The 24,042-nt window shown below is 35.9% G+C and overlaps 1 protein-coding gene across 3 annotated transcripts in view; it reads right to left on the bottom strand.

Annotated features, from left to right (window-relative positions):
* LOC123565034 (mitotic checkpoint serine/threonine-protein kinase BUB1-like) overlaps positions 1–23,324 on the bottom strand; it is a 71,518-nt gene extending 48,194 nt beyond the window's left edge. For 2 of the 3 annotated variants that reach the window (XR_006689082.2, XM_045359022.2), the window contains exons 1-8: positions 23,083–23,324; positions 11,581–11,640; positions 9,673–9,817; positions 9,139–9,335; positions 8,592–8,755; positions 6,702–6,898; positions 5,919–6,019; positions 466–507 (exon numbers count right to left, since the gene is read on the bottom strand). Coding sequence is in view for 2 of the 3 variants with exons in the window: in XM_045359022.2 (XP_045214957.2) it covers positions 466–507; positions 5,919–6,019; positions 6,702–6,898; positions 8,592–8,755; positions 9,139–9,335; positions 9,673–9,817; positions 11,581–11,640; positions 23,083–23,228 (1,052 nt within the window). In the remaining variant the exon portion in view is untranslated. The remainder of the gene's footprint in view (positions 1–465; positions 508–5,918; positions 6,020–6,701; positions 6,899–8,591; positions 8,756–9,138; positions 9,336–9,672; positions 9,818–11,580; positions 11,641–23,082) is intronic. The other variant, XM_045359023.2, reaches the window with a different exon arrangement.
* Between the last annotated feature and the right edge of the window lie 718 nt (positions 23,325–24,042).

The following is a 24,042-nucleotide window of genomic DNA, read 5'->3' as shown; positions in this document are numbered from 1 at the left end:
AACATCTGTTCACCTAAAATGATATGAACATAATGATAATTTCAATTTTAAATACATAAACATATCTAAGCGTCTTGTTTATTACGATTAATTGTACAACAGGCATGTTTATAATATTAAATTAACATAAATGGTGAATTAAATGAAAATTTGCATGGTAACGTATTTTAAATCTCCGTAACTCGTTAAAGCCCCAACGGAAACTTGCAAACTTTTGTCTGTGAATGCCAACTACCATAAGGTTTAAGAAAATCATAGTGTTGAAAATTCCCCCTGGCGGGGGGGGGGGGGGGGGGAGCAGGGTCAATTGTCAGCTCAAGGTCTACATATACAGATTATTGTAAACACAATATATTACCTGCATAATTTAAAACGCTCTATATATAACAAATGTTCAGGAATATATTTCTTTTCTTTAAACTTCAACAAACCTGCAGAAAATGCAATAACCAAGTAAATAACTACCTGAGGACCTGATTTCCAATTTCTGGCAACTTTGCTGGCGTCCTGAAAAATGCATTTCAATACTTCAGTAATTTCCAATTTTTTCTGAATTTCTTTTGAAATAAAATTTTTTACTTGTATCGAAAATTTCTCCAAAGGTAAAAAGTGGAATCTCTGAAAAGGCTTCAGATACAGGTTATATTCAACATCTGTAATACCAGCTTCAAACACGCAACCACTTTTACAGTGCAAACTTTTGTTTCACTTCAACTTTATTGTTTTATTACCACAAATGCAATGAGCAAAGAAATAAGGATACAGTGCAATAATGATATATCTTATTGATCACAATGCAATTATGAAAATAATTAATGAACAATTTAACAACAGCTGTCAGAGAACTGCAACACTCGGCTATATAACAGCCTTGTCAATTGAACAAGAGCCATGTTAGACATGGCCAATCCCCCCGACGGGCATATTATAATTGAAGGCTTAAGTTCCTGGCAAGTTAGTGTCTGAAAGTATTAATTTTGGGGAAAACTTTGAAGAACCGTTTCGTTGTGGTCCGCATCAGGGGTTTTAAAGATGTGGAAGAAAGAATAAGTCAGTGGTGAGGTGGTTTACTGCTAAATTTAATTAATTTTCATGAACAGTATAGCTATAATGTTTTTCTATATGGCTACTGTAAAAAGAAGGAATGGAAAGCTAACAGGGAACAAGAGTGCCAGAATGTCACAATATACGCCCGTCACGGCAAATTTCTTTACTCTAGCAGCTGTATTTGCAAATGGAATTTTAATTTTGTGGTTGTTTAGTAATCATTGTAAGTCTTTTGCTTTTCTAAGTCCACAAAAAAACTCCTTACCGGGTAGAGATATCTTAAAATACACCTAAAATTGGAAAGTAACATCCATGTTGTACCACAGAAAAGTGGTCTTGTTTTTTCCCTACGGTCAATTATAAAAATGTTACAATATAAGTTATTTATAGTTACAACTAAGGGAAGTTAATCTTAAAAAAAAAAAAAAAAAAAAAAAAATTGTAAGTCCTCACAAAAATCTTTACCAGGTAGAGATTGGTCAAAATACACCTCAAAATTGGATGTAGCATGCATGTTGTACTACAGAAAAGTGGTCTTGATTTTTCCCTACGACTAGTAATGAAAAAGTTACAATAAAAGCTATTTAAAGTAACAACAAAGGGAAGTAATTCTAAAGAAGGGAACTGCGCATGACACTTCGTCTCATGATGGTGTATAATTGTGCCAAGTTACATCAAAATCCCTCCATGCATGAAGAAGAAATGCTTCGGACAAAGTCATTCTTGTATCTGACCTTTGGCCTCTAAGTGTGACCTTAACCTTAGACCTAGGGACCTGGATCTTGCGCAAGACACTCTGTCTCGTGGTGGTGAACATTTGTGCCAAGTTATATCAAAATCCCTCTATGCATGAAGAAGAAATGCTCCGAACAAGTTTTCATTCTTGTATCCTTTGACCTCTAAGTGTGACCTTGACCTTAGACCTAGGGACTTGGTTCTTACGCATGACACTCCGCCTCGTGGTGGTGAACATTTGTGCCAAGATATATCAAAATCCCTCCATGCATGAAAAAGATATGCTCCGGACAATTTTTTTTAAAGAAAATATGATAAAGGGGAATAACTCAAAAAATAAGCAAGGTAGAGTTATTGTTCTTGCACATTGCACTTCCTCCCAATGTGTTCTATCAGTGTATGAAGTTTGAAGAAAATCCCTCCAGTACTTTTGGAGTTATGCTCCGGACAAATTTTTTTAAGAAAATAAGATAAAGGGGAATAACTCAAAAAAAAGGCATGGTAGTTATTGTCCTTGCACACTGCACTTTCTCCCAATGTGTTCTATCAGTGTATGAAGTTTGAAGAAAATCCCTCCAGTACTTTTGGAGTTATGCTCCGGACAAATTTTTTTAAGGAAATAAGATAAAGGGGAATAACTCAAAAAATAGGCAAAACAGAGTTATTGTTCTTGCACACTGCACTTCCTCCCAATGTGTTCTATCAGTGTATGAAGTTTGAAGAAAATCCCTCCAGTACTTTTGGAGTTATGCTCCGGACAGAGATCGTTGCTGACAGACGGACGCACGGAGAGCATTTCTGATATCCCCTTCGCCTTTGGCGGGGGGATAATAAATATAAAAGTCAAAAAGGGGCAAAATGTTGTAACAAGAGGGCCATGATGGCCCTATATCGCTCACCTGAGTTTAGCTGCTTGCTTGAACACATTTCTTTGCTTAAGCTTCACTAAAAAACTAGGTGAGTAGGTCATGGTAAAGATTATTCAAGATCACTACTGAAATCTGTTTAAAAATTAAACTGGTGGTCCAAATTTCTATGCTGTACCTTCAAAAACAAGAATGTAGGTCAGTAGGTCATGATTAAGACAATTCAAGATGAATATTGATATCTGTATCAAACATTATGCTTGTGGTCCAAATTTCTTTGCCACTGCTGCAAACTAGATGATGCTACATACCAAATATCAAAGCCCTAGGCCATGTGGCATTGGACCAGAAGATTTTCAAAGTTTGTCCCTATAAAAGTCTATATAAATCATGTGACCCCCGGGGCGGGGCCAAATTTCACCCTAGGGGGATAAGTTGAACAAACTTGCTAGAGGAACATAAGATGATGCTACATACCAAATATCCAAGCCCTAGACCCTATGGTTTTGGACAAGAAGATTTTCAGATTTTTTCCTATGTAAGTCTATATGGGGGCTGGGCCATATTCAAGCCTAGGGGAATTATTTGTAAAAACTTGGTAGAGGATCATTAAATGATGCTACATACCAAAGCCCTAGGCCCTGTGGTTTTGGACAAGAAGATTTTCAAAGTTTTTCCCTATATAAACCACACGACACACGGGGCGGGGCCATATTTGAACCTAGGGGAATAATTTGAAAACCTTGGTAGAGGACCACTAGATGATTTTACATACCAAATATCAAAGCCCTAGGACCTGTGGTTTTGTAAAAGAAATTTTGAAAGTTTTCCCTACGTTAGTCTTTGTAAGCCATAAGACCACCCCCCACCATGGTGGGGCCATATTTGAACCTTGGTGGATGATTTAATCAGTCTTGGTAGAGGATTACTAGATAATGCTACATACCAAATATAAAAGCCCTATGACCTATGGCTTTGGACAAGAAGATTTTTAATTTTTTTTCTTTTGGTTGCCATGGCAACCCGAGTTCCGTATGGAATTCAAATCTTAACAGTTTTTAAAGAAGACCACCGAAGGAACATTCCTGTGAAGTTTCATCAAAATTGGCCTGGTGGTTTAGGAGGAGATGTTGTTATTAATTGCTAGAATAATGTTTTTTAAAATGAAACTGATTAAATTATTTAAATTACCTTAAAGTTTAATAACCCTAACCCTAACCCTAAAGTGTGGAAAGTGTGGACACCAGACGGTGAGCGATCACAATAGCTCAGCCTGAGCACCTTGTGCTCAAATGAGCTAACAAGAGGGTCATGATGACCCTGAATCGCTCACCTGAGTAATATGAGCCACATGTTTAAAATGGCAAACTGATGCTAAAATATTGGAAAGTAGGTCAGTATGTCACATTCATGGTCACTGAGAGTCAGTTTTAAGATTGGTTTGAAAAACTGTACATGTCATCCAAATTTCAAGGCTGTATCTTAAAAAACAAGAAAGTAGGTCAGTAGGTCAAGGTCACAGTCAAGTAACCCCTAATCACTTCGGGTCATCAGGTAATTATGATTTAGCACTCTAGCAAATATGACTTGATAATTTTTGAAGTATTTATTCCTATATAACTCATATAACAAGTGACACCCAAGGCAGAGCCTCTTTCCACCCCAGGGGCATAATTTGAACAATCTTGTATGAGATCCACTAAGCAATGCTACATACCCAATATCAAAGGCCTAGGCTTTGAACTTTCAAACAAGAAGATTTTCTACCCTAGATATGTCTATGTTAAATTTGGGAACCCTAGGGCTTGGCATCTTTTTCACCCAAGGGGCATAATTTGAACAATTTTGGTAGAGGAACACTAGGAAAGGCAACATACCAAATATCAAAAGCCTATGCCATGCAGTTTCAGGCAAGAAGATTTTTAAAGTTTTTTCCTAAATAAGTCTATGTAAAACTTGAGATGCCCTGGGGCAGGGCCTCTTTTCACCCCATGGACATAATTTGAACAATTTTGGTAGAGGACCACAAGGCAATGCTACATACCAAATATCAAAGGCCTAGGTCTTGTGGTTTTAGACAAGAAGATTTTAAAAAAATTTTCCTATATGAGTCTATGTAATACTTGTGACCCCCGGGCGGGGCCTCTTTACACCCCTGGGGCACAATTTGAACAATTTTATTAGAGGATCATTAGATGATGTCACATGCCAAATATCAAGGCTCTATGCCTTGCGGTTTTGGATAAGAAGATTTTTAAAGATTTTCCTTTCGGCTGCCATGGCAACCAGAGTTCTCCATGGAATTCAATTCTTTGAATAATTTTGGAAGGGGGCCACCCAAGGATAATTTCTGTGAAGTTTGGTTTAATTCTGCTCAGTAGTTTTCAAGAAGAAGATTTTTTTAGAAAATGTTGACGAACGGACGACGCATGACAGACATTGATCGGTCACAAAAGCTCACCATGAGCCTTTGGCTCAGGTGAGCTAAAAATGCAAAACAGAATTATGGAACCTGTAAAATGCATGTCAGCTCATCATGGTGGACAAGTTTCAAGTATGAAGTTTCAATCAATTCCTATCAGCGGGAACTGAGATACCAGCTTACGCACAAAATCTTAATCAAAAGTCGAATGGCAGCCAGAGTTCTCCATGGAATTCAATTCTTTGAATAATTTTGAAAGGGGGCCATCCAAGGATAATTTCTGTGAAGTTTGGTTTAATTCTGCTCAGTAGTTTTCAAGAAGAAGATTTTTTTTAGAAAATGTTGACGGACGGACGACGCACAACAGACACTGATCTGTCAAAAAAGCTCACCATGAGCCTTTGGCTCAGGTGAGCTAAAAATGCAAAACAGAATTATGGAACCTGTAAAATGCATGTCAGCTCATCATAGTGGACAAGTTTCATGTATGAAGTTTCAATCAATTCCTATCAGCGGGAACTGAGATACCAGCTTACGCACAAAATCTTAATCAAAAGTCAAAAAAGGGTCATGCTTTTGTAGAAATCAAAACAGCAAAATAGAGTTATGGAACCTGTGCAAAGTAGGTCAGTTTATCACTGTGAATACGTTTGTGAAGTTTCAATCCATTCCCACAAGTGGTTACTGAGATACCAGCTTACATACAAAAACTTTAACAAATACGGATGCAGACGCCCAACAGCTCTGCCTATTATTCAAATAGTCAAGCTAAAAAGTTGTTTGTCTTTAGATGGGTATGAATAAATATACTAGTAAAATAAAAGCAAAAACACAGAGCAGTAATTTACCTCATGTTTTGATCATTGTTCTCGTCAACATGAACAGAGAAGGATGGCTGTTTATACGAATTTACAGCCGAGATTGGAACACTCACTGATGGCTTGCCCATCTGTTAAATACATATATAGTTGTGTTAAATTTTGTGTTTCTTCTTCAAATATGTTCATACTAAAATTCAAAATAGAGACAATATGCATTTTTTTCTCTACAGAGTTAAGACAGTCACCTTTTTTTAAACATTAATAATCAGAATATAATTAACATCTATCTTTTAAGATACAACAAAGTCTACTCTTTTCACACTGCAAAATTAATTATTTCTTTGCAATACTTTGCAAAACAGATGGCATTTTAAACTCTTTTCATGTATAAACTATATTACAAAAGAGACAAATGTTATGCACAGACAATACAACATAAAGCATGTTAAGTAAGAGAGTCATAATGACACGCCGCAGTTTCCATCTGATTATGATCTTCTGTATCCAATTTAGTTTTAGACTAATTAATTTCAGCTAAATCAGTAATCTCTCAGCCTACTTTCTGGAAATTTCAGCATGCCATTTCTGCATTTTCAAGTCATCACATGGAAAAAAGCTACGTCTTAGGCCCGAGTACGCGAGAATATATGAAAGCTCGGTCATTACAGCTCCACCACCGTAAGTAATTAGTCAGAAAGTTTAGCAACCAGTCTCAAATCTCCACTTCTGACAATTTCTCAGTCTTAAAATTGACCAATGCCAAGGTTGTATTTTAAGACTGGTCTCCTAGTTTTATAACCATGGGATTACCTTTTGTTTTGTCCAAACTCCCGCCTTTTTTTCGTTCTCTTTGTTCGTCACATCTCGTTTAGGAACTGTTGTCCACTGGCCGGTCTGTGGGGGCAGACTGGCAGGATCCTGGTTTTCATCACAGAATATCTGTATCTCACCTGAACTCACCTGGGGCACAATCTTTGGCCGGGCCCCACTCAGAACACCTGCACTTCCTGAAAATAGAAGAGCATCTTCAACAGAGAATAGTACCTTTAAGAATGATTATTTCAATTGAAACAAGAGCACCGCCTTGCGGGTGCTGACGCTCATCTGATTTTTGTATAATAGAAATATTGTCCTACCCATGATTTTCTAAGTCTAAAAAGGGCCATCACTCTTGCAAAAAGCAGGATAGAGTTATGTTTCTTGATGTACAGTGTCCACTTATGATGGCGAAAAACTGTTGCAAGTTTTAAAGCAATAGCTTTTGATAGTTTATGAGAAAAGTTGACTTAAACATAATATTCAACCAAGAAAATGATTTTTCTAAGTCCAAAAGGGCAATAATTATTGCAAAAAGCAGGATGGAGTTATGTTGCTTGCTGTACAGGGTCAGCTTATGATGGTGAACAAGAGTTGCAAGTTTTAAAGCAATAGCTTTGATAGTTTAAGAGAAAAAGTTGACCTAAACATAAAACTTAACCAAGAAATCTGATATTTTCTAAGTCCAAAAGGGGCCATAAATCTTGCAGAAAGCAAGATGGAGTTATGTTTCTTGATGTACAGGGTCTGCTTATGATGGTGAACAAGTATTCTAAGTTTCAAAGCAATAGCTTTGATAGTTTAGGAGAAAAGTTGACCTAAACATAAAACTTAACCAAGAAATCTGATATTTTCTAAGTACAAAAGGGGCCATAAATCTTGCAAAAAGCAAGATGGAGTTATGTTTCTTGCTATACAGGGTCAGCTTATGATGGTGAACAAGTATTCCAAGTTTCAAAGCAATAGCTTTGATAGTTCAGGAGAAAAGCTGACCTAAACATAAAACTTAACCAGGCAACGCCGACGCAGACAACCGCTCAAGTGTTGACAATAACTCATCATTTGTTTTCAAAAAATCAGATGAGCTAATAAAATGAAAATAGCATTAGCTGCAATTATTTTTAGTTTATGTGTGCATAATATGAAGTCACTTTCTCAACATTTAAAGGAACTATAGCTTATTTTGTTTATTTGAGTCACACAGAGCTGCTATTTGGTTCTGATATGGGTGAAACTTCTGGGGAAAAGCTAGTCTCATAAACCAAACACATTTTTAAAACATACTGAAACAATCTTTTAAATATATTCTCACTTTTACTATATGTAGTCAGAGTTCCCACTCACGTAAAATACTACGTAAATCACGTAATAAAAATAAAATTCACGCAAGTATTTTTTACCCGGTGCGAGATTGCGCGCGTACGAAACTGCCTGGGACGAATCCGCTAAGCTGGAATCCCACGCTATGTGTACAAAAATAAACCTTGGAAACACTGCCGCAGTGCGTCATCTGCGAATCGATTGGCTTACAGCTCTCTGACGTCAAAAAATGTAGACGGGTTGTATCTTTTAACGCATTGGTAAATGAATGTACACTTATTAAACGGTTACCGATCTACATCCGGGTCCCCGGGAACTGTCTCGTCTGCAAGAATGTCGCAGTCAAAGCTTTCGGCATTTGGCTTCATGGCAATTGTAGCTACCGTTCAAACTATGTGTTTGTTGTTTTATGTATAGCCTTAAGCATGGAAAATTTGATCTTGAATTTTCATACCCCCAAAATTTGTGTTTTACCCCCAGTTTTTGTACCCAGGGGGTAAGTTTACCCCTGAAAAAAAATCTGAGTGGGAACACTGCAGTGTAGAGCTACTTGATGAACCTTACCACGTATTGCACTGCCTGTTCTACTAACTGGTGCCTGCTTTCGTTTTCCCATGGTTCTCAGTTGTGACAGTACCTGTCTATGCTGGCCTTCAGACTCCTGGGAACCATCCATGGAATCTTCTCCACCATTTACCATTTTACGAGCAACACGTTTCTGAAAGTCCCTTTAAGGAGGTTGAAAGCATTTTATACAAATAAAAATACAAATTACATCAATTTTGTGTGTGCAATTTTTATGTTTTGACTAACAGTAAGCTCAGTATTGACTTTCAAATCATAGAATGACTGAGTTTCCATGTGTAAACTCTAAAGTTATTTTAAGAGACTGAAATGTTTAACTTACAATTATGTCCACATACTGTGAAATACTTCTTCAATAGCATCAAAATATTGTGATTTCTTCAGAACAAGAATGATTTTTTTGGTGTGGATTTCGATCTCTAAAAGATACGATAAATGATGGAACATTTTTTTTTTTAATCTTGTGGAATACTGATAATTTAAGTTTATAAAAAAAATCAGCAAGAATTTTCTAACTAAAACTTACTCATGCCTGTGTTTCAAGTTTTCATAAGGTTTGGCATTTCTACGCAGGCCATTCTGGTATACAGAATCTGCCTTCTTGTAGTTACCCAGCTGTTCCAACAGGCACGCCCAACCTTCATAGAAACAGCTAAGATCACAGCCAATATTCTGATCATACATAAAGTTGTAAATCTCCAGAGGATCATTACATACATCTGCCTGTAAAAAACATTAAAACAAAATTCTATTTTACTGGTATTGTGTTAAACTCTTCAACTATTTTAATCATTATATATAATACATACATTACTTCATGATAAAAGCATTCAAAGGCATTTTACATACTAGGGCAGCCACAGAGGATGCCATTCATTCTCCACTAGTACAGACAATGAGGGATATGACCAGAATGGACAGTTTCACCATATTTTGGCTAATAATAACACAAAGAATGTAATTCTCTAACAGCTGTGGCAAAAAAATGCAATATTCAAATTAGGGAAGAAAATTAATTTTTAAATCCTTTCTTCAAACTACATGTACAAGGAAGCTGTACCATTTTCATCCAGGCATAAATGTATCTTTCATCATTTCTATAGTTTTCCACGTCTTTAAACTGTCTCACACATCTCTCCAATATTGTTGTCAGATTTGAATCTCGTCCTCCTTTGGGAAATGACTGCTCTGCCCACAGAATATATCTGTAACATTTTAGCATGTTAAATTTCTAAAATGGACTGTTCCATCAATCAATATGGGCAGTACCACTTTCGATTTGGAGGGGTGTTCACCAAAAATTGACCGAATCGCGAACTGTGCAGACCATGATAAGCAGGCTGATCTTGGTCTGCACTGGTCGCAAAGGCTGAATCACTTGCCGCCAGCAGGCTAAAGGTTTAATCATTAAAAATTATTAATGTTGGTTGAAAATGATCACCGTACAAATAAATCAAGTACAATTTTTCATATTATTATTGTTTTTCTATATTAATTTTGGCATTATATCAATCACAATTATGCGAATGCCAAATAATAGTAACTTGAAAGATATAGGAGATAATCAAAAGTAATTTTATTCCAACTCATTGCTCAGATCAGTAAAATCTAACAGTAAACACTAAACTTTATGGTAATTTATAATAATTTAATCAGCTTCATTTTAAAAAACATTATTCTAGCAATAAAAACTTCAGTGTTTTTGAAGAGTTTTAACAAACTTCAACAAGGCCTTAACTTTTCATGACTGATGAATCTCAGTGCTCCAGCTAGCTATTTAAAGCAGGGAGCATTGACCGTTCCGAAATTCGTTCCGCCCTGTTGCCCCGCCAGGCACCCTGCCCGTTTTACAACCATTCATTTCCTTTTTAGCCAAACTTCCCTTTTTTGCCTCAGTGATTATAATAAACTGCATTATTGCCCCCTTTTTATTGAGTGATACATGCCGGGGGATATTGACATAATTAGCAAACAATTGCCTGCTGTGTAATCATGCCCGAGGCAGACCGTGATATTTTAGACTGCTCCACTAGCATTAAAATCACTGAACCTTGTGGTTAAAACAGTTTGCAAACCAGTCTGAAATTATTATTATTTTCGCACCACCTGTCAAAGTGTACTTTCGTTTTCGGTAACATAGTTGTAAATAACCGTTCATACACAACTGAAACTTAAGTCAAGACAACAGACATTTAAATCTAATTAATTGAAATTGATCAAAATCAAATTTAGATAAGAAAATATTTTGATTTTATCGTTTTACAAGTTTTTAAAATCGAAAGTAGGTTGTCGTCTGCTGTGTGAAATTGCCGATTTTTCACGAAGATTTCTTTGAAATTAGTTTAACAAGATGTAATGACAGGGTACACTTTAATGTCAGATACTGTAAAATGCTGTTAAACTGTCTCTGCATCATATTTTTTCAAAAATATTGTTTACACTGGACATTAGGCAACTTTTAGAAAAGTGTAACCATACCCAGATACAAACTTTTGGATACCCAGAATACGTTCTATTAGAAGAGCTAAACTTGCTTTTAGACTGTTGTAAGTTATAAACTAAGCCTTATTTCATTTATTTAAGTGGAAGTTTAAACTTTATCTTATGTATGTTGCACTTACAAATTTTTAAATATCAAGTACATGGAGAAGATGTGTACTGAAATTGTAACAAGTAAAATAGGCCTAAACACAATATGCAATTACAAAGAAATGTTACAAGTTGATAATCAATGCCAAGTAAACTACAAGTAGCAGAATTTTTAGTTAATAAATAGGTGTATCAGAGATGACAACCATAGCCTATCAAAAGACAAAGTATGCCTTATACCATGCCTAAAGTGTGCAAAATACCATGCGTAAATTATGCCAAATTCCATAGACCGACTCCCCTAGAAGTGCCCTTTTCAGTTCAGCACCCTGCCCTTTTTGAATCCTAGCTGGAGCACTGAATCTCTAATCAACCTCACCTGTACCAAACTTCAATTGGATCATCTCCAGAATATGTTCTAAGCTCGGCCTCAAACACACTGCAAGTAAAATACATATGTGAACTAAAGATATTTAAGTCAAAGATATCTGACCTGTAAAGTGGCAGAACAAAGGTAGTCATAGGGGTTTCATTATAGTGATTTTTTTTTAAATTATGAAATGGTCCGGTACCAGAAAAATTCGGAAAATTAGCATTGTTTTTCTCAAAATTGTACATTTTCCCCCATTAATTGTGATTTTTTTTAATACTTGGTGAATCAAAACTTTATTCAATTGGTATACGAAACAACTGTTGAACGAAACCATTTAAGTGATTTGTACCCGATTACTGGGTCCAGTGGACCCAATTTGAAAAGTGTGGAAGACCGTTTCCAACTGTGAAGGGGTCCGATATTTGGTACCGCTTATATAAGGAAAAAATTATTGCATCAATTACTGAATTAGTAGGTGAAGCTGCAAAGTAGAGGAGGGGTCTGGCAGTTTCTCCCATTCAGAACCTACTTGCTACAGGAAAAGTAGTTGGGTCTTCAGTTCACTATAGCTGGAGGATATCCCCATCCCCTGGCCCTTTATTAAACCTTTGTAGTCAGATTAAAAATGTCACAGCATACTGGATCTATAGGCATACTTAATATTTTCTATATAATATGTTATCAACATTCAGTCAAAAGTCTGAAATCATTCTTCTTTCAAAGAGTATAGTTTGTTGATCCATCAACAATCCTGAGGCTGTGGAGAAATTAAGTTGAATTAACACCAATAAATAATAGGTTATGACTTCATGAAAAACAAGAGCTGTCCATAAGACAGCCAAGCTCGACTATTCGAAATATTGTCACAGAAGCTGGAAATTATTACCCAAAATGTTAAATATCAAAAGAGTTTTAAGTTCAAAAGGGGACATATCAGAGTTATGGGACTTGATGCTATCAACTAGTTTTATAACCCCGAAGAAACATGTTAAGTTTCAATTCAATATCTGCATTAGTTTTGGGGATAGTAACTTGCATGTAAAACTTTAACCAGAATTTTCTAAGTCCAAAAGGGGGCATAATTTGCTCAAATACATGTTAAGAGTTATGGAACTTGACCCAGTGAGGTAGGTAATTGATCTAGAAAAAGAATAAATAAGTTCCAAATCTATATGCCTTTTAGTAATAGCTGTATGTACTTGCACGCAAAACTTTAACCAGAATTTTCTAAGTCCAAAAGGGGGCATAATTTGGCCAAAATACATGCCAGAGTTATGGGACTTGACCCAGTGAGGTAGGTAATTGATCTAGAAAAAGAAAAAATAAGTTTCAAATCTATATGCCTTTTAGTAATAGCTGTATGTACTTGCACGCAAAACTTTAACCAGAATTTTCTAAGTCCAAAAGGGGGCATAATTTGGCCAAAATACATGCCAGAGTTATGGGACTTGACCCAGTGAGGTAGGTAATTGATCTAGAAAAAGAAAAAATAAGTTTCAAATCTATATGCCTTTTAGTAATAGCTGTATGTACTTGCACGCAAAACTTTAACCAGAATTTTCTAAGTCCAAAAGGGGGCATAATTTGGCCAAAATGAAGGTCAGAGTTATGGGACTTGGTGCTATCAACTAGTTTTATAACCCCGAAGACACATGTGAAGTTTCAATTCAATATCTGCATTAGTTTTGGAGATAGTAACTTGCATGTAAAACTTTAACCAGAATTTTCTAAGTCCAAAAGGGGGCATAATTTGCTCAAAATACATGTTAGAGTTATGGAACTTGACCCAGTGAGGTTGGTAATTGACCTAGAAAAAGAATAAATAAGTTTCAAAGCTATATGCCTTTAAATGATAGCTGTATGTACTTGCATGCAAAAACTTAACCAAGGTGTGACGCCGACGCCGACGCCAGGGTGAGTAGAATAGCTAGACTATTCTTCGAATAGTCGAGCTAATAAGCTATAAAATGATTCCCCAACACCATGACAATCCCTAGGCATAAGATTTGGACAACTGATCATGCCTCCAGTTAGATCTTCATTATAAAATCAAATGACTCCAGTAAACCGAGTAAGTCACCACCTGAAAAAGTATGTTTTTCTCTCCAAATGGAATTGCAGCTCATCAATCAAAAATAAATAAGGTAAAAAAGACTAGTTTAAAATTTGTTTTTGTGGCATGGAAAGAATATGGTCAGTATGTCTGTAATTTTGTTTGGTTGTTGTTTTTTTTTGTTTTTTTTAAGAAATCAGGCAATTGGGAATTGTTAATTTTAAGTCATTTTTTTTCTATCAAAATATTACATTTAAGAAAAAAAATGGTTATAAATGCATTTAAGTTAGCATACTGTCTTATGATTAAAATATTTAAGGATTCATAGGTACAGTCTTGGCTGAAAAAGTAAAAACTTTTTTTTTTAACTTTGTTAATTTAAGCTTTGAAATTGGGGAAAAAACACTATCTGCCATTGGGATTGGGCCCAGTTTCTTCTGGTAACAGTTACGATTAGCTGTCATAAAGTTGCCATTATTACTTTTTTTTGGTAAATATTTTATTTATAATTAATTATTAACCTCACTCGGGTTTGAGGCATATCTATTGAATATGAAATTTTAACAGCTATTTTCGGTAATCACTGTTAGATCTATTTTATTTACTCAAGCAGTAAAACAAAGTTAACAATTCATGAGCCCAATCCATGTCTTAAATACTAAAGAAAACAATATTAAATTTATCATTTAATAGATTCATCAATCCCAAGAACAAGAAGGCCATAATGGCCCTATATCGCTCACCTGTCATCATTGCACTTAAGAACAAGAAGGTCAAAAAACCATAATCAAGATCAATCAAAAGAATCATGAGGCTTAAAATAAAATTAAGTTTGTTTGACCTTTACCGACCGACCCGAAAAAATTGCCCCGACTCAAATAATTTTATTGCATTCCAGAGAAAAAAAATATTTTTATTTTCTTATCAAAGGGAAAAACTTATTTTGGTGCTTGCAACTGGCGATTATTTTATTTAACAAATGCGTACATAAGTATGGCAAGTGAGAAAGCAACCCGCGGTCGGCTAGTAGAAATCGATAAAGCGGACTGTTTATCATCTCGTTATTCCGAAAACGTGTCAACTATGCCGATAACGTTGCCTAAGGCCATAGGATGCAGACGACAATCAAACCGCTTATAACCGGAAGGCAATCTGACGAAACGACATAATTTTACAAATCTAGTATTTAATTTACCCGCTAAACGTAAAGACACCAAAACGTCATGCCGGTACTTTTCCATTCCACGAGCACGTGCGAGCTATCGTAATATCTAATTTCCATCACTCGACGTTACTTTTGTTTACACATACACAAAAAAGAAACGCGCGTAGTGCATTCATTTTTTTGTTATTATCGCATCAATATTTTTTAGCACCGCTTAAGAAGTAATATAGTTTGAATTCTATAACGATTTTAATAAGATATCGACAGGAATGTAGGCAAAATTCTATAAAAACGGTCAAATTTAAATTTAGTTCTTTGTAAAATTTCAAACAGTGCGGTCTTAAAATTACTTATTTCTTTCTAAGAGTAAATAAATGATAAATTCTATGGGCATAAAGTTCAGACTTTCGACCAGAAGGTACAAAAAAAAAAAAAAAAAAAAAAAAAAAACAGAATAAAAAAATCTTAAATAATGAAAAAGCGTCAGCAATTTAAATACATGGCGTAAAACGACTTTTGGCAAACAGATTTATGTTAGTGCGGCAAAATAGCTCACAGAGGTAGGATATCCACAATTATCGTTTGACACATTTACTGTCAGTTTATACAGGCTATTAAATTCGCTTTAAGAAATTAAAGAAGAAACTTTTTTATTGATTAATTCAAAGAACCGAGGCGGTACGATCAAACAGTGATGTGTTATATGGCGCGAAAACATGACGTAATTCCATGACAATCTCGGGCAACTGTAACGCTTTGATCTCCGCTTCAGATGCCGTGATACCTACACACTTCTTTTAGCTCTTTGAGGCGGGTGTTACTTGATGATGAAAACAAGGACAAGGACTAAGTTTATCAACAGATTAATTACCGATAATCGTTTACGCTTTTTATTACGCTTTCAACACTGGGTGGATTAAGATTATTGTGTCCATATTTTTGGGACACTTTACAAAATAATCATTTTTCGGGAAATAAGTCTTGAGAAAGTGAAAATAACTAGTCCTAACATTTTTGGAAAATACGGTAAGGGCTAGACTGTGATTATTTTTACTACCGATGCAGTTATTATGGAGAGCAACTAGGTGGTGGTGATTACTAAAATACCCTGAAAGAAAAATGTCTGCTGTGAAAACGAAATTTAAGAAGAACAAATATGATTGATTACAAAGGAAACGTAATGTACATGAGATTATTATTTGTCTGCTATGTGTTATATCTGAAAATTGCTTGTACATAATACTGCTTTAATAAAAGTGACAGTATTACGGCAATTGACAGGCGAGTGGTGGGAAATTTGATTATCTGTGAAAATATATTATGAACTGACTTAATTGTTGATTTCAAAATGTCTTTAATCAGAGATCGTTTTGAAATGCATTTGTTGGAAGTGAGAAAATCTCAGTTTCCGAATTTCAAGAATTTGACACGAACGAAAATGTTTTGAAATATGACAAGCTAGATAGTTTTAATATTTTAATTTTGTAATGCCAGAACAAAGAGGTATAAAAATCTTATACTTCTTTTGCCAGGACAGTGGCATAATAAATGTCTGATGTCGGGGAAACCCAATCTTGTTTCTGTTCTTAGTAACATGACCAATACGTGCAAGTAGCTTAAAGCTAAAAAATCATCACTTTTGCTTGCATACTGCCATAACCGTTGTAAAAACCTTCTAAAACTCATAAAAAGCTATTGAATTAAGCATCAAACACTTGTTGAAAATAAGCTGTAATTCAGTAGTGTGTTTAGATGCCAAATATTTTCCCGACTATATCGTTTTGTACTTTTAAGCGCAGATGTAGTGAAAACATTTTCGATATATATATAAAGAAAAAGTATAGACATGAAAGATACTACTTTGCCTTATGTGCAAATTAAGTCTGTGCCCATATTGTGTGTGCATGAATAGGGCTAGGGGTTTATTACAAGCATACATTTAACAGAGCATCTTCCAAGATTATCTACAAGCAATAGGTATTAATAAATAGACTTTAATTTTTATTATTACTGAGACAACAAACATTAAAAAAAAACTAAAATATAATAAAATTATTTACCTACCTACCTACCCACTGTAAAAATACTGGGTCGGTAAAGGTCAAACAAACTTAATTTTAATTTAGGCCTGAGAAAATACAGTTGAAATTTTCTTAAAGGTACAGATATGTCAAAATACACCTATAAATTGGAGGTACCATCCATGTTGTACCACAGGAAAGTGGTCTCAGTTTTTCCCTACAGCCAATAATAAAAATGTTACTAAATAAGTTATTTATAGTAACATAAAAGGGAAGTAATTAAAACAAAAATAAAGAAGAATCTGCCAAATAAAAACAAGAGCACTGCAATGCAAGGCAAATGCAGAGTAATATACACACAAAACAAAGTCATATGACCTTTGACCCCTAAGTATTACCTTGACCTTAAAGTGAGCCATCCGAAACATGCGCTCTGCACATCATTTTGATGAGGTAAACATTTGTGTCGGGTTTCTTTGAAATCCTTCAAGGGGTTCAAGAGTCACAGAGTGAAAGGGAAATTGCTAACCAACAGACAGACAGACAGACGGACACGGAGGCGATAACATAATACGTCTCTTAGGGCATATAAAAAGGAATCGAGATCTTATGGTGATACAAGTTGTGTGCAAGTTTGGTTAAAATCAAATCATAAATAAAGCTGCTATTGTGCAGACAAAGTCAAAATAGGTAATTTTGGCCCTTTCAGGGGCCATAACTCTGGAACCCATTATGGGATCTGGCCAGTTCAAGAAAGGAACCAAGATCATGATGACACAAGTTTTTGTGGAAGTTTGATTAAGTTCAAATCATAAATAAAGCTGCTATTGTGCAAGGTCAAAACAGCTAATTCTGGCCCTATCAGGGGCCATAACTCTAGAAACCATAATGGAATCTGGCCAGTTCAAAAAAGGAATCAAGATCTTGTGGTGATACAATTTGTGTGCAAATTTGGTTAAAATCAAATCATAAATGAAGCTGCTATTGCGCAGACAAGGTCAAAATAGCTAATTTTGGCCCTTTCCGGGGCCATAACACTGGAACCCATAAGGGGATCTGACCAGTTCTAGAAAGGAACCAAGATCTTATGGTGATACAAGTTGTGTGCAAGTTTGGTTAAAATAAAATCATAAATGAAACCACTATTGTGCAGACAAGAAATTGCAGACTGACGGCCGATGAAGGGCGATCACAAAAGCTCACCCTGTCACTATGTGACAGGTGAGCTAAAAACAAGACTTTGATAAAAGCCTCCAATTACGACATACAAATTCAGGTTTGTTTTTCCTTCTATAATAGGGGCCATTAACAGGCGGCCCCTTCCCTCAACAAATTTCTTTTAAATCATGCAGTTTTCCCCAAAAATTGACTTTACATCAGGTTTTTATTCCCCTTTGCCAAAATACTGGCCTGGGTCCCTTCCCCTCTTGGCAACTCACCCCCCCCCCCCTTGAAATTGCTATTTATTTATCCAATCTGCAATCGTATTTTTCTTGGGAAATAGATTCTACTTGTTTCCTATCACTTACAATGTATTTAAAACGATGAGAAAAATACAAGAGCAAATATTTGAAATCATCTCCCAGTTTTAAAGATGGCTGAGGCTATCCGCACGACGGTTGTGCCGATAATTTTCCTTATCCGCACAACAGTTGTGCCGATTATTTTCGTTATTCGCACGACGATCTGCTGACATGACTGGAAAGTCATGTTGATTATTTTTGTTACAGATACAACTAAAAATATATTATATTATTATACCAGATTTATATAGCGCCCTTTTCATGATCAATTTCACGTTCAAAGGCGCTTTACAGAGTTCAAATGCAGCCACACAGGGCGCGAAATTCATCCTGTACTAGTACAGACACAGAGCGATTCGACCAGAGGGACAGAGTGAGACAAAAGCCCCCACCACACAGAGATCAGAAATATGTATACATATGTGAAATTTAGTTAATCTTTTCTGAAGTTTACCCTTTTTTCCTTGGAGATTTTTTTTTCAACTTGTTAACAAAAAGTTGCAAAACTGCACTTTTTATGCTTTAAACATGGTCAGTGATGTCAGAAATCAACTTACTAACACTCGAAAGACATAACCCCCTTATTTGTATTCATTTTTCGTCACATAAATACAGTCTAACCTGTACTAATGGTCACCTCCGATCAGCGGTCATTTTATGACGCCCCCCGACCCATTTTCCTCTATTTTATAACTTTATTCAGCGTCCACCTCCCGTCCGCGGCCAGCGGCCACCGGCCACCGAAATTGCCTCCCGACCGCCATATTTGACCCCTTTCAGCGGCCATGTTTCTTTCAAAACCAGTTATTTTTAGGTGATAATCGCCAAAGATATCCGATTTTTGAGAAACACGTGATTGCTAAGTTTCGCGTGACTTCACCACAAGAACGACAAAATGACATGAGCTTCTCAATTAAAACTGATAACCAAAGGTGTGATCCCCTTTTTGTTACGATCAAATGGCCAATAATTATCGGCAATTAGCGTGTCACCTCATGTCAGTTTTGTTGTTCACTGTTTGATCTCGGTTAAAGATAATACACGATATCTAATAAGTAGCATAATATTTGTGATTTTTTTATATTTCCGTCATCAAAATACTATTAAATTTATATGAAATTTATTGTGTTTGAAAGAAATATAAACCACTCGATCTTTTACAGAACGTAACGGGATTCTTAGATTCTAGCGTAGACAGTAAGCGCAGAGAGTAGCTTCCCTTACCAAAATGGCGAAAATTGTAAACAAACTTGTTTTGAAGTTGGAAAATTGTCTGTAGCGGCGTAGCCTAACAATTTTTGTTGTAAAAACAGAACACGCCGGAGTTTTAGATTGCAAAAAAGACAATTCGTATTGCGATGGCAAATGTACATCAATGTTTCCTGGTAAAATAATAAAGGAAAACCGAAAAAGAAATGGGCCTAAAAGCTAAACTGGTCAGAAGTCTGAAAAATACATATACTGGCTGCACCTCCGATCAGCGGTCACCTGGTTTAAGCGGCCAAATTGTCTGCTTCCCTTGGCTGGCTGCTTAAGACAGGTTAGACTGTAATTTCCGAAAAGTCTCAAAAAAATAAAATAACGGCATGAAGTTATGCTAACTAACTATTATTAATTATGCAAGAATATGTGTTCTTTGCATTCTTTTGATTTATTTGCAAAGGGTGAATTATTCAATTAATTTTACTAATAATGGTTGTTTTAATATCCAATCAAAGTTTATTTATTTGATATCTCAAACAATGAACATGATGCTTTTACAGCTTGTATTTTTAACTAAGATATACCTTATGCCAAAAATAGAAATGCTACCGAAACACCCGTCGTGCGGATAAAAATACTAATCGCCACGGCCGTCATGCAGATTGACCATATCGACATTAAGGATAAATCCCGTTTTCCGGTACATCCGTACATAGGGTCAGGGGGGCTGGCGAGATTAACCGATATAAAGACCATGTACAATATTAGCGATTATTTTTGCCAGAAGATAAGGATTTAGGAAAGTTCTTACTTTCTCACAATGGAAATACTATTCTACGACCTCGGCAACATTTTTTTTTCAAAAATAATCTGTTTACATTGAAAAATGCAAATAATTTCACACCTTCGGTATCGAGCCACGGAAGCTGCAGTGTAGAATAAAAGATAAAATTTCAAAAATAAAGTAAAATTTGAGGATATTTTTGCTACATGATAGTACATCTTAATTACAACAATGTTTAATGATAATCTGCAATACTTTTTTTATTCATTTTCTTTGTTTAAAACTTAGTGTAATGGTCGATACCCCCTCACCGTAAAACCGGGAACGGCCGTTTATTAGTGGTTAATACCGGAAAACGGGATTTTATCCATAATGACATATATATTAATATCGATATCGAGAATAAGAACACTAATCGGCACGACCGTCATGCGGATAAGAAAAATAATTGGCATGACGGTCATGCGGATAGACACTTCCAGGGTTTCCTCTGGGTCAATTTCACTTTGCGCCAACAAATTCGCCAATCAGGAAAAGTTTGCGCCAGTGGCTCTCAAGTTGGAGCCAATAGTCTGTGATGGGCGACATACCATTTTCTTTTTCAATCTCTTTTTCATTTGATTCTTTACAGTAACCATGCAATTTGCTCTTGAACCAGTCTATCCTAATATCACATTAAATCAAAAATAGTTTTTAATCTTCTCAACCATTTTCAAGAACATTTTCTTTACAAAAGTAATTGCTCAATCTATAAAATTACCCTTTTATATAGTTTGCCATTTTTAATTATCTCCCTTTAAGGGTCATTTTCACTAAATAGATGTTTTTAAAACATGAATATTTATCCTAATATCACACTGAATCAAAAAAAGTTTTTAATCTTCTCAACCATTTTCAAGAACATTTTCTAAACAAAAGTAATTGCTCAATCTATAAAATTATCCCTTTATATAGTTTGCCATTTTTAATTATCTCCCTTTAAGGGTCATTTTCACTAAATAGATGTTTTTAAAACATGAATATTTATCTCTTTATTCTTTTAACTTTTTATTTCAAAATTAATTTAGGTCATTTATCAAAAACAGTGTTGTTTTATATTATTTTATAACTTTTGAAAAGCTTTTTTAAAATGCTTAAGTTTCATTATATATATAACTAAATTTCTATTTCGTTTCATACATACTACTGTATAGCGAAAATACCACCTACAGGTATTATTAGCACTTTGTTTCGAAGCGCTGGGGATGAGCTTTTTAGAATTATCCCCTGTGTATCAATGCTTTACGTTGGGCATGTAAAAGAACCAAAAGAACTGCTTTAGTTCATTTGTATCTCAAAAATTCTCCGATTGAAATTATACGACCGCGAATGAAATTTACGAACGCGTAGATTTATTTAACAACGCTTGTGCAAAATTTATCTATTTACGATTGGAGAATATGTGTATCTTTTGATCGCGCTTTGACGTGTCATTATTTCCGGCATTTTCTTGGTCTCAATTACTTTGGCGAATCGGATTGTCATTAAAATAATCTGTTTTATCTCGCGTTTTTTGCATCATAAAAAAGGTGGTGCATTAGAGGAAGCGCGCAGCTAATATTTGGTTTCATTTGCTTTCGTGTATGCAGGCGGGGCTAAATATGGCGAATCAGATTGACTGATAATCGTTCTTGCGTGGAGGAACGCTCTAGTGACTCGACGAAGTTTTAAATTATGCCCCGAGGTGTAAATCGATATTGACACGTTGTGTAATGTCTTCGTGTAGTGTTAAATGTCGGATTATCCGTTATTGCGTCATTGAGAAAGATCAGAAGATCAGATCGACGATTATCTTGTAGGCGCCAATGAAATTCGCCAATTGGAGATTTTTAGCGCCAGAATTTACATTTTGTCGCATTTGGCGCCATTGGCGACCGACAGCGGGAACCCTGCACTTCCTTCAAAGATATAAAGTAAACCCCTGGGCGAGACTGACTACGGCCGTACTTCTAGTGTAACAGATGCTACACTCCCTAAACCATCGTTGACTGGATTTAAGGCGTATAGATTCTAGGTTATCACTCTTCTGTAAGATTCATCATGATCTGGTTGCTATCCCAATCATAGATTAACTGACCCCAATGACCCGATGTGTCCGCTATGGTCATTCCCTAAGTTATAGGTTAATAACTGCAACCACTGAATATTACAAGTTTTCTTATTTTCGGAGAACAGTGTACCATTGGAACCAACTTCCCCGCAGTGTTGCCCACCTCCCTACCCTAGAGCAGTTCAGTGCCGCAGTTTGCAGCCTTGAACATGTCTCACCCTAGTTATCCTGCAAACTCAAGTTTTAACTTTTTATTTCACCAAAGTTGTTTTTTTAGTTTCTTCCACTCTAAATTTTTATCACTTTATTATTTCTCTTTATGATTTTGATGCGCAAAATGTCTATGTCCCCGCAAGGGGTTCGACAGTTATGGAAGATAGATAGATAGAGAGAAAATACCAAAGTCCCTAATGGGGCTCGAACCCCGGACCTCATGAACTGTAGGCGGACACTAACCACGTCGCATAAGCTAATTTGTGTCTTTTGATCGAAAGACATTTTGTCTTTTGAACAAGAGACAATGTTTAGTTCGAGAGAATGTCTCTCAGATTATCCAGGGGAAGTCTCTGAAGTGCAGATGTCCTGCAAATTGTATGGACTCATCCTACTTTGCCAGTTGGTAATAATATAATTTTTAACAATAACTGCACTAAAGTCTTAAATCTCTTACTGTTTTTCTTCCTTTATCCTCGATATTTGATCGCCTGAATTAACTTTCAATCCAGCATTCAAACTCGAAATTTTTCGGCCTTGTCTGAGCGGCTGGACATTTTCTTTGCTCAGCTCCCACTCGTTTTCTGGACTGTCAACACTCATTTTTGCGTGTGTTCAGTAATCTCTATTCGGCCAACTATTCGGATAATGTGGTTGTTATAAAAATTACGGTCAATTGTTTAATTTTAATTTATCAACTGTTCGAAATCCGCGCACTTGTATAAGGGAGATAACTTGTTGGAGTAGACTAAATCCCGGGATTGGGACCCGGTATCCATATTCCGTACAGTAGTATCATCATAAAAGTTGAAATCTCTGGGAAATTAAGAAAAGGTATGTAGCCTACAAAATAAGATTTGACATAATTAATAATTTGAAGTTACTTAGCCCCATTTCTTTAAGTTTATGTCCTGTTTATTTATAAAGCTTTACTATAAATTGTGCTAGATCTAACTTTGTCTTCTTCTTCTTCTTGGCGTTCACCGCCTACACCATCACCCCTGATCCAACAATGAAGGATGCCGTCTTCTTCAGGTCCTCCATCTTGCTGTGCACTTTGATTTTCATTGGGGTGCTGTTTGTCCACACACTTTTCCTTTGGTTTTCCGGACGTGGACATCTCTGCAGAATGTGCTCAGCAGTTTGCTGTTCCTGGCCACAAGGGCACATCGCAAAAGGAGACAATTTAAGCTTTGTGTACATGTGGGCATTTAACCTATTATATCCTGTGCGGAGCCTAAAGATGATGACTTCTTCCCCTCGGTCTAGTACGTGGTAGTCATCCTTGGTTGGCCTTGGCTTTGTCAGTGCTTTAATCATTGTCACCTTCTCCTCGTGAGTAATAGCATTTTGTGGCCGGTTATCTGTAGCTTCAAGCTGGGCTAATCTGTCTGCATTCTCATTTCCAGGTACACCA

The sequence above is a fragment of the Mercenaria mercenaria genome, chromosome 2 (genome assembly GCF_021730395.1).
Source record: "Mercenaria mercenaria strain notata chromosome 2, MADL_Memer_1, whole genome shotgun sequence".
In the NCBI taxonomy this organism is placed as follows: domain Eukaryota; kingdom Metazoa; phylum Mollusca; class Bivalvia; order Venerida; family Veneridae; genus Mercenaria; species Mercenaria mercenaria.
This window is presented reverse-complemented; position numbering and strand designations above follow the sequence as displayed.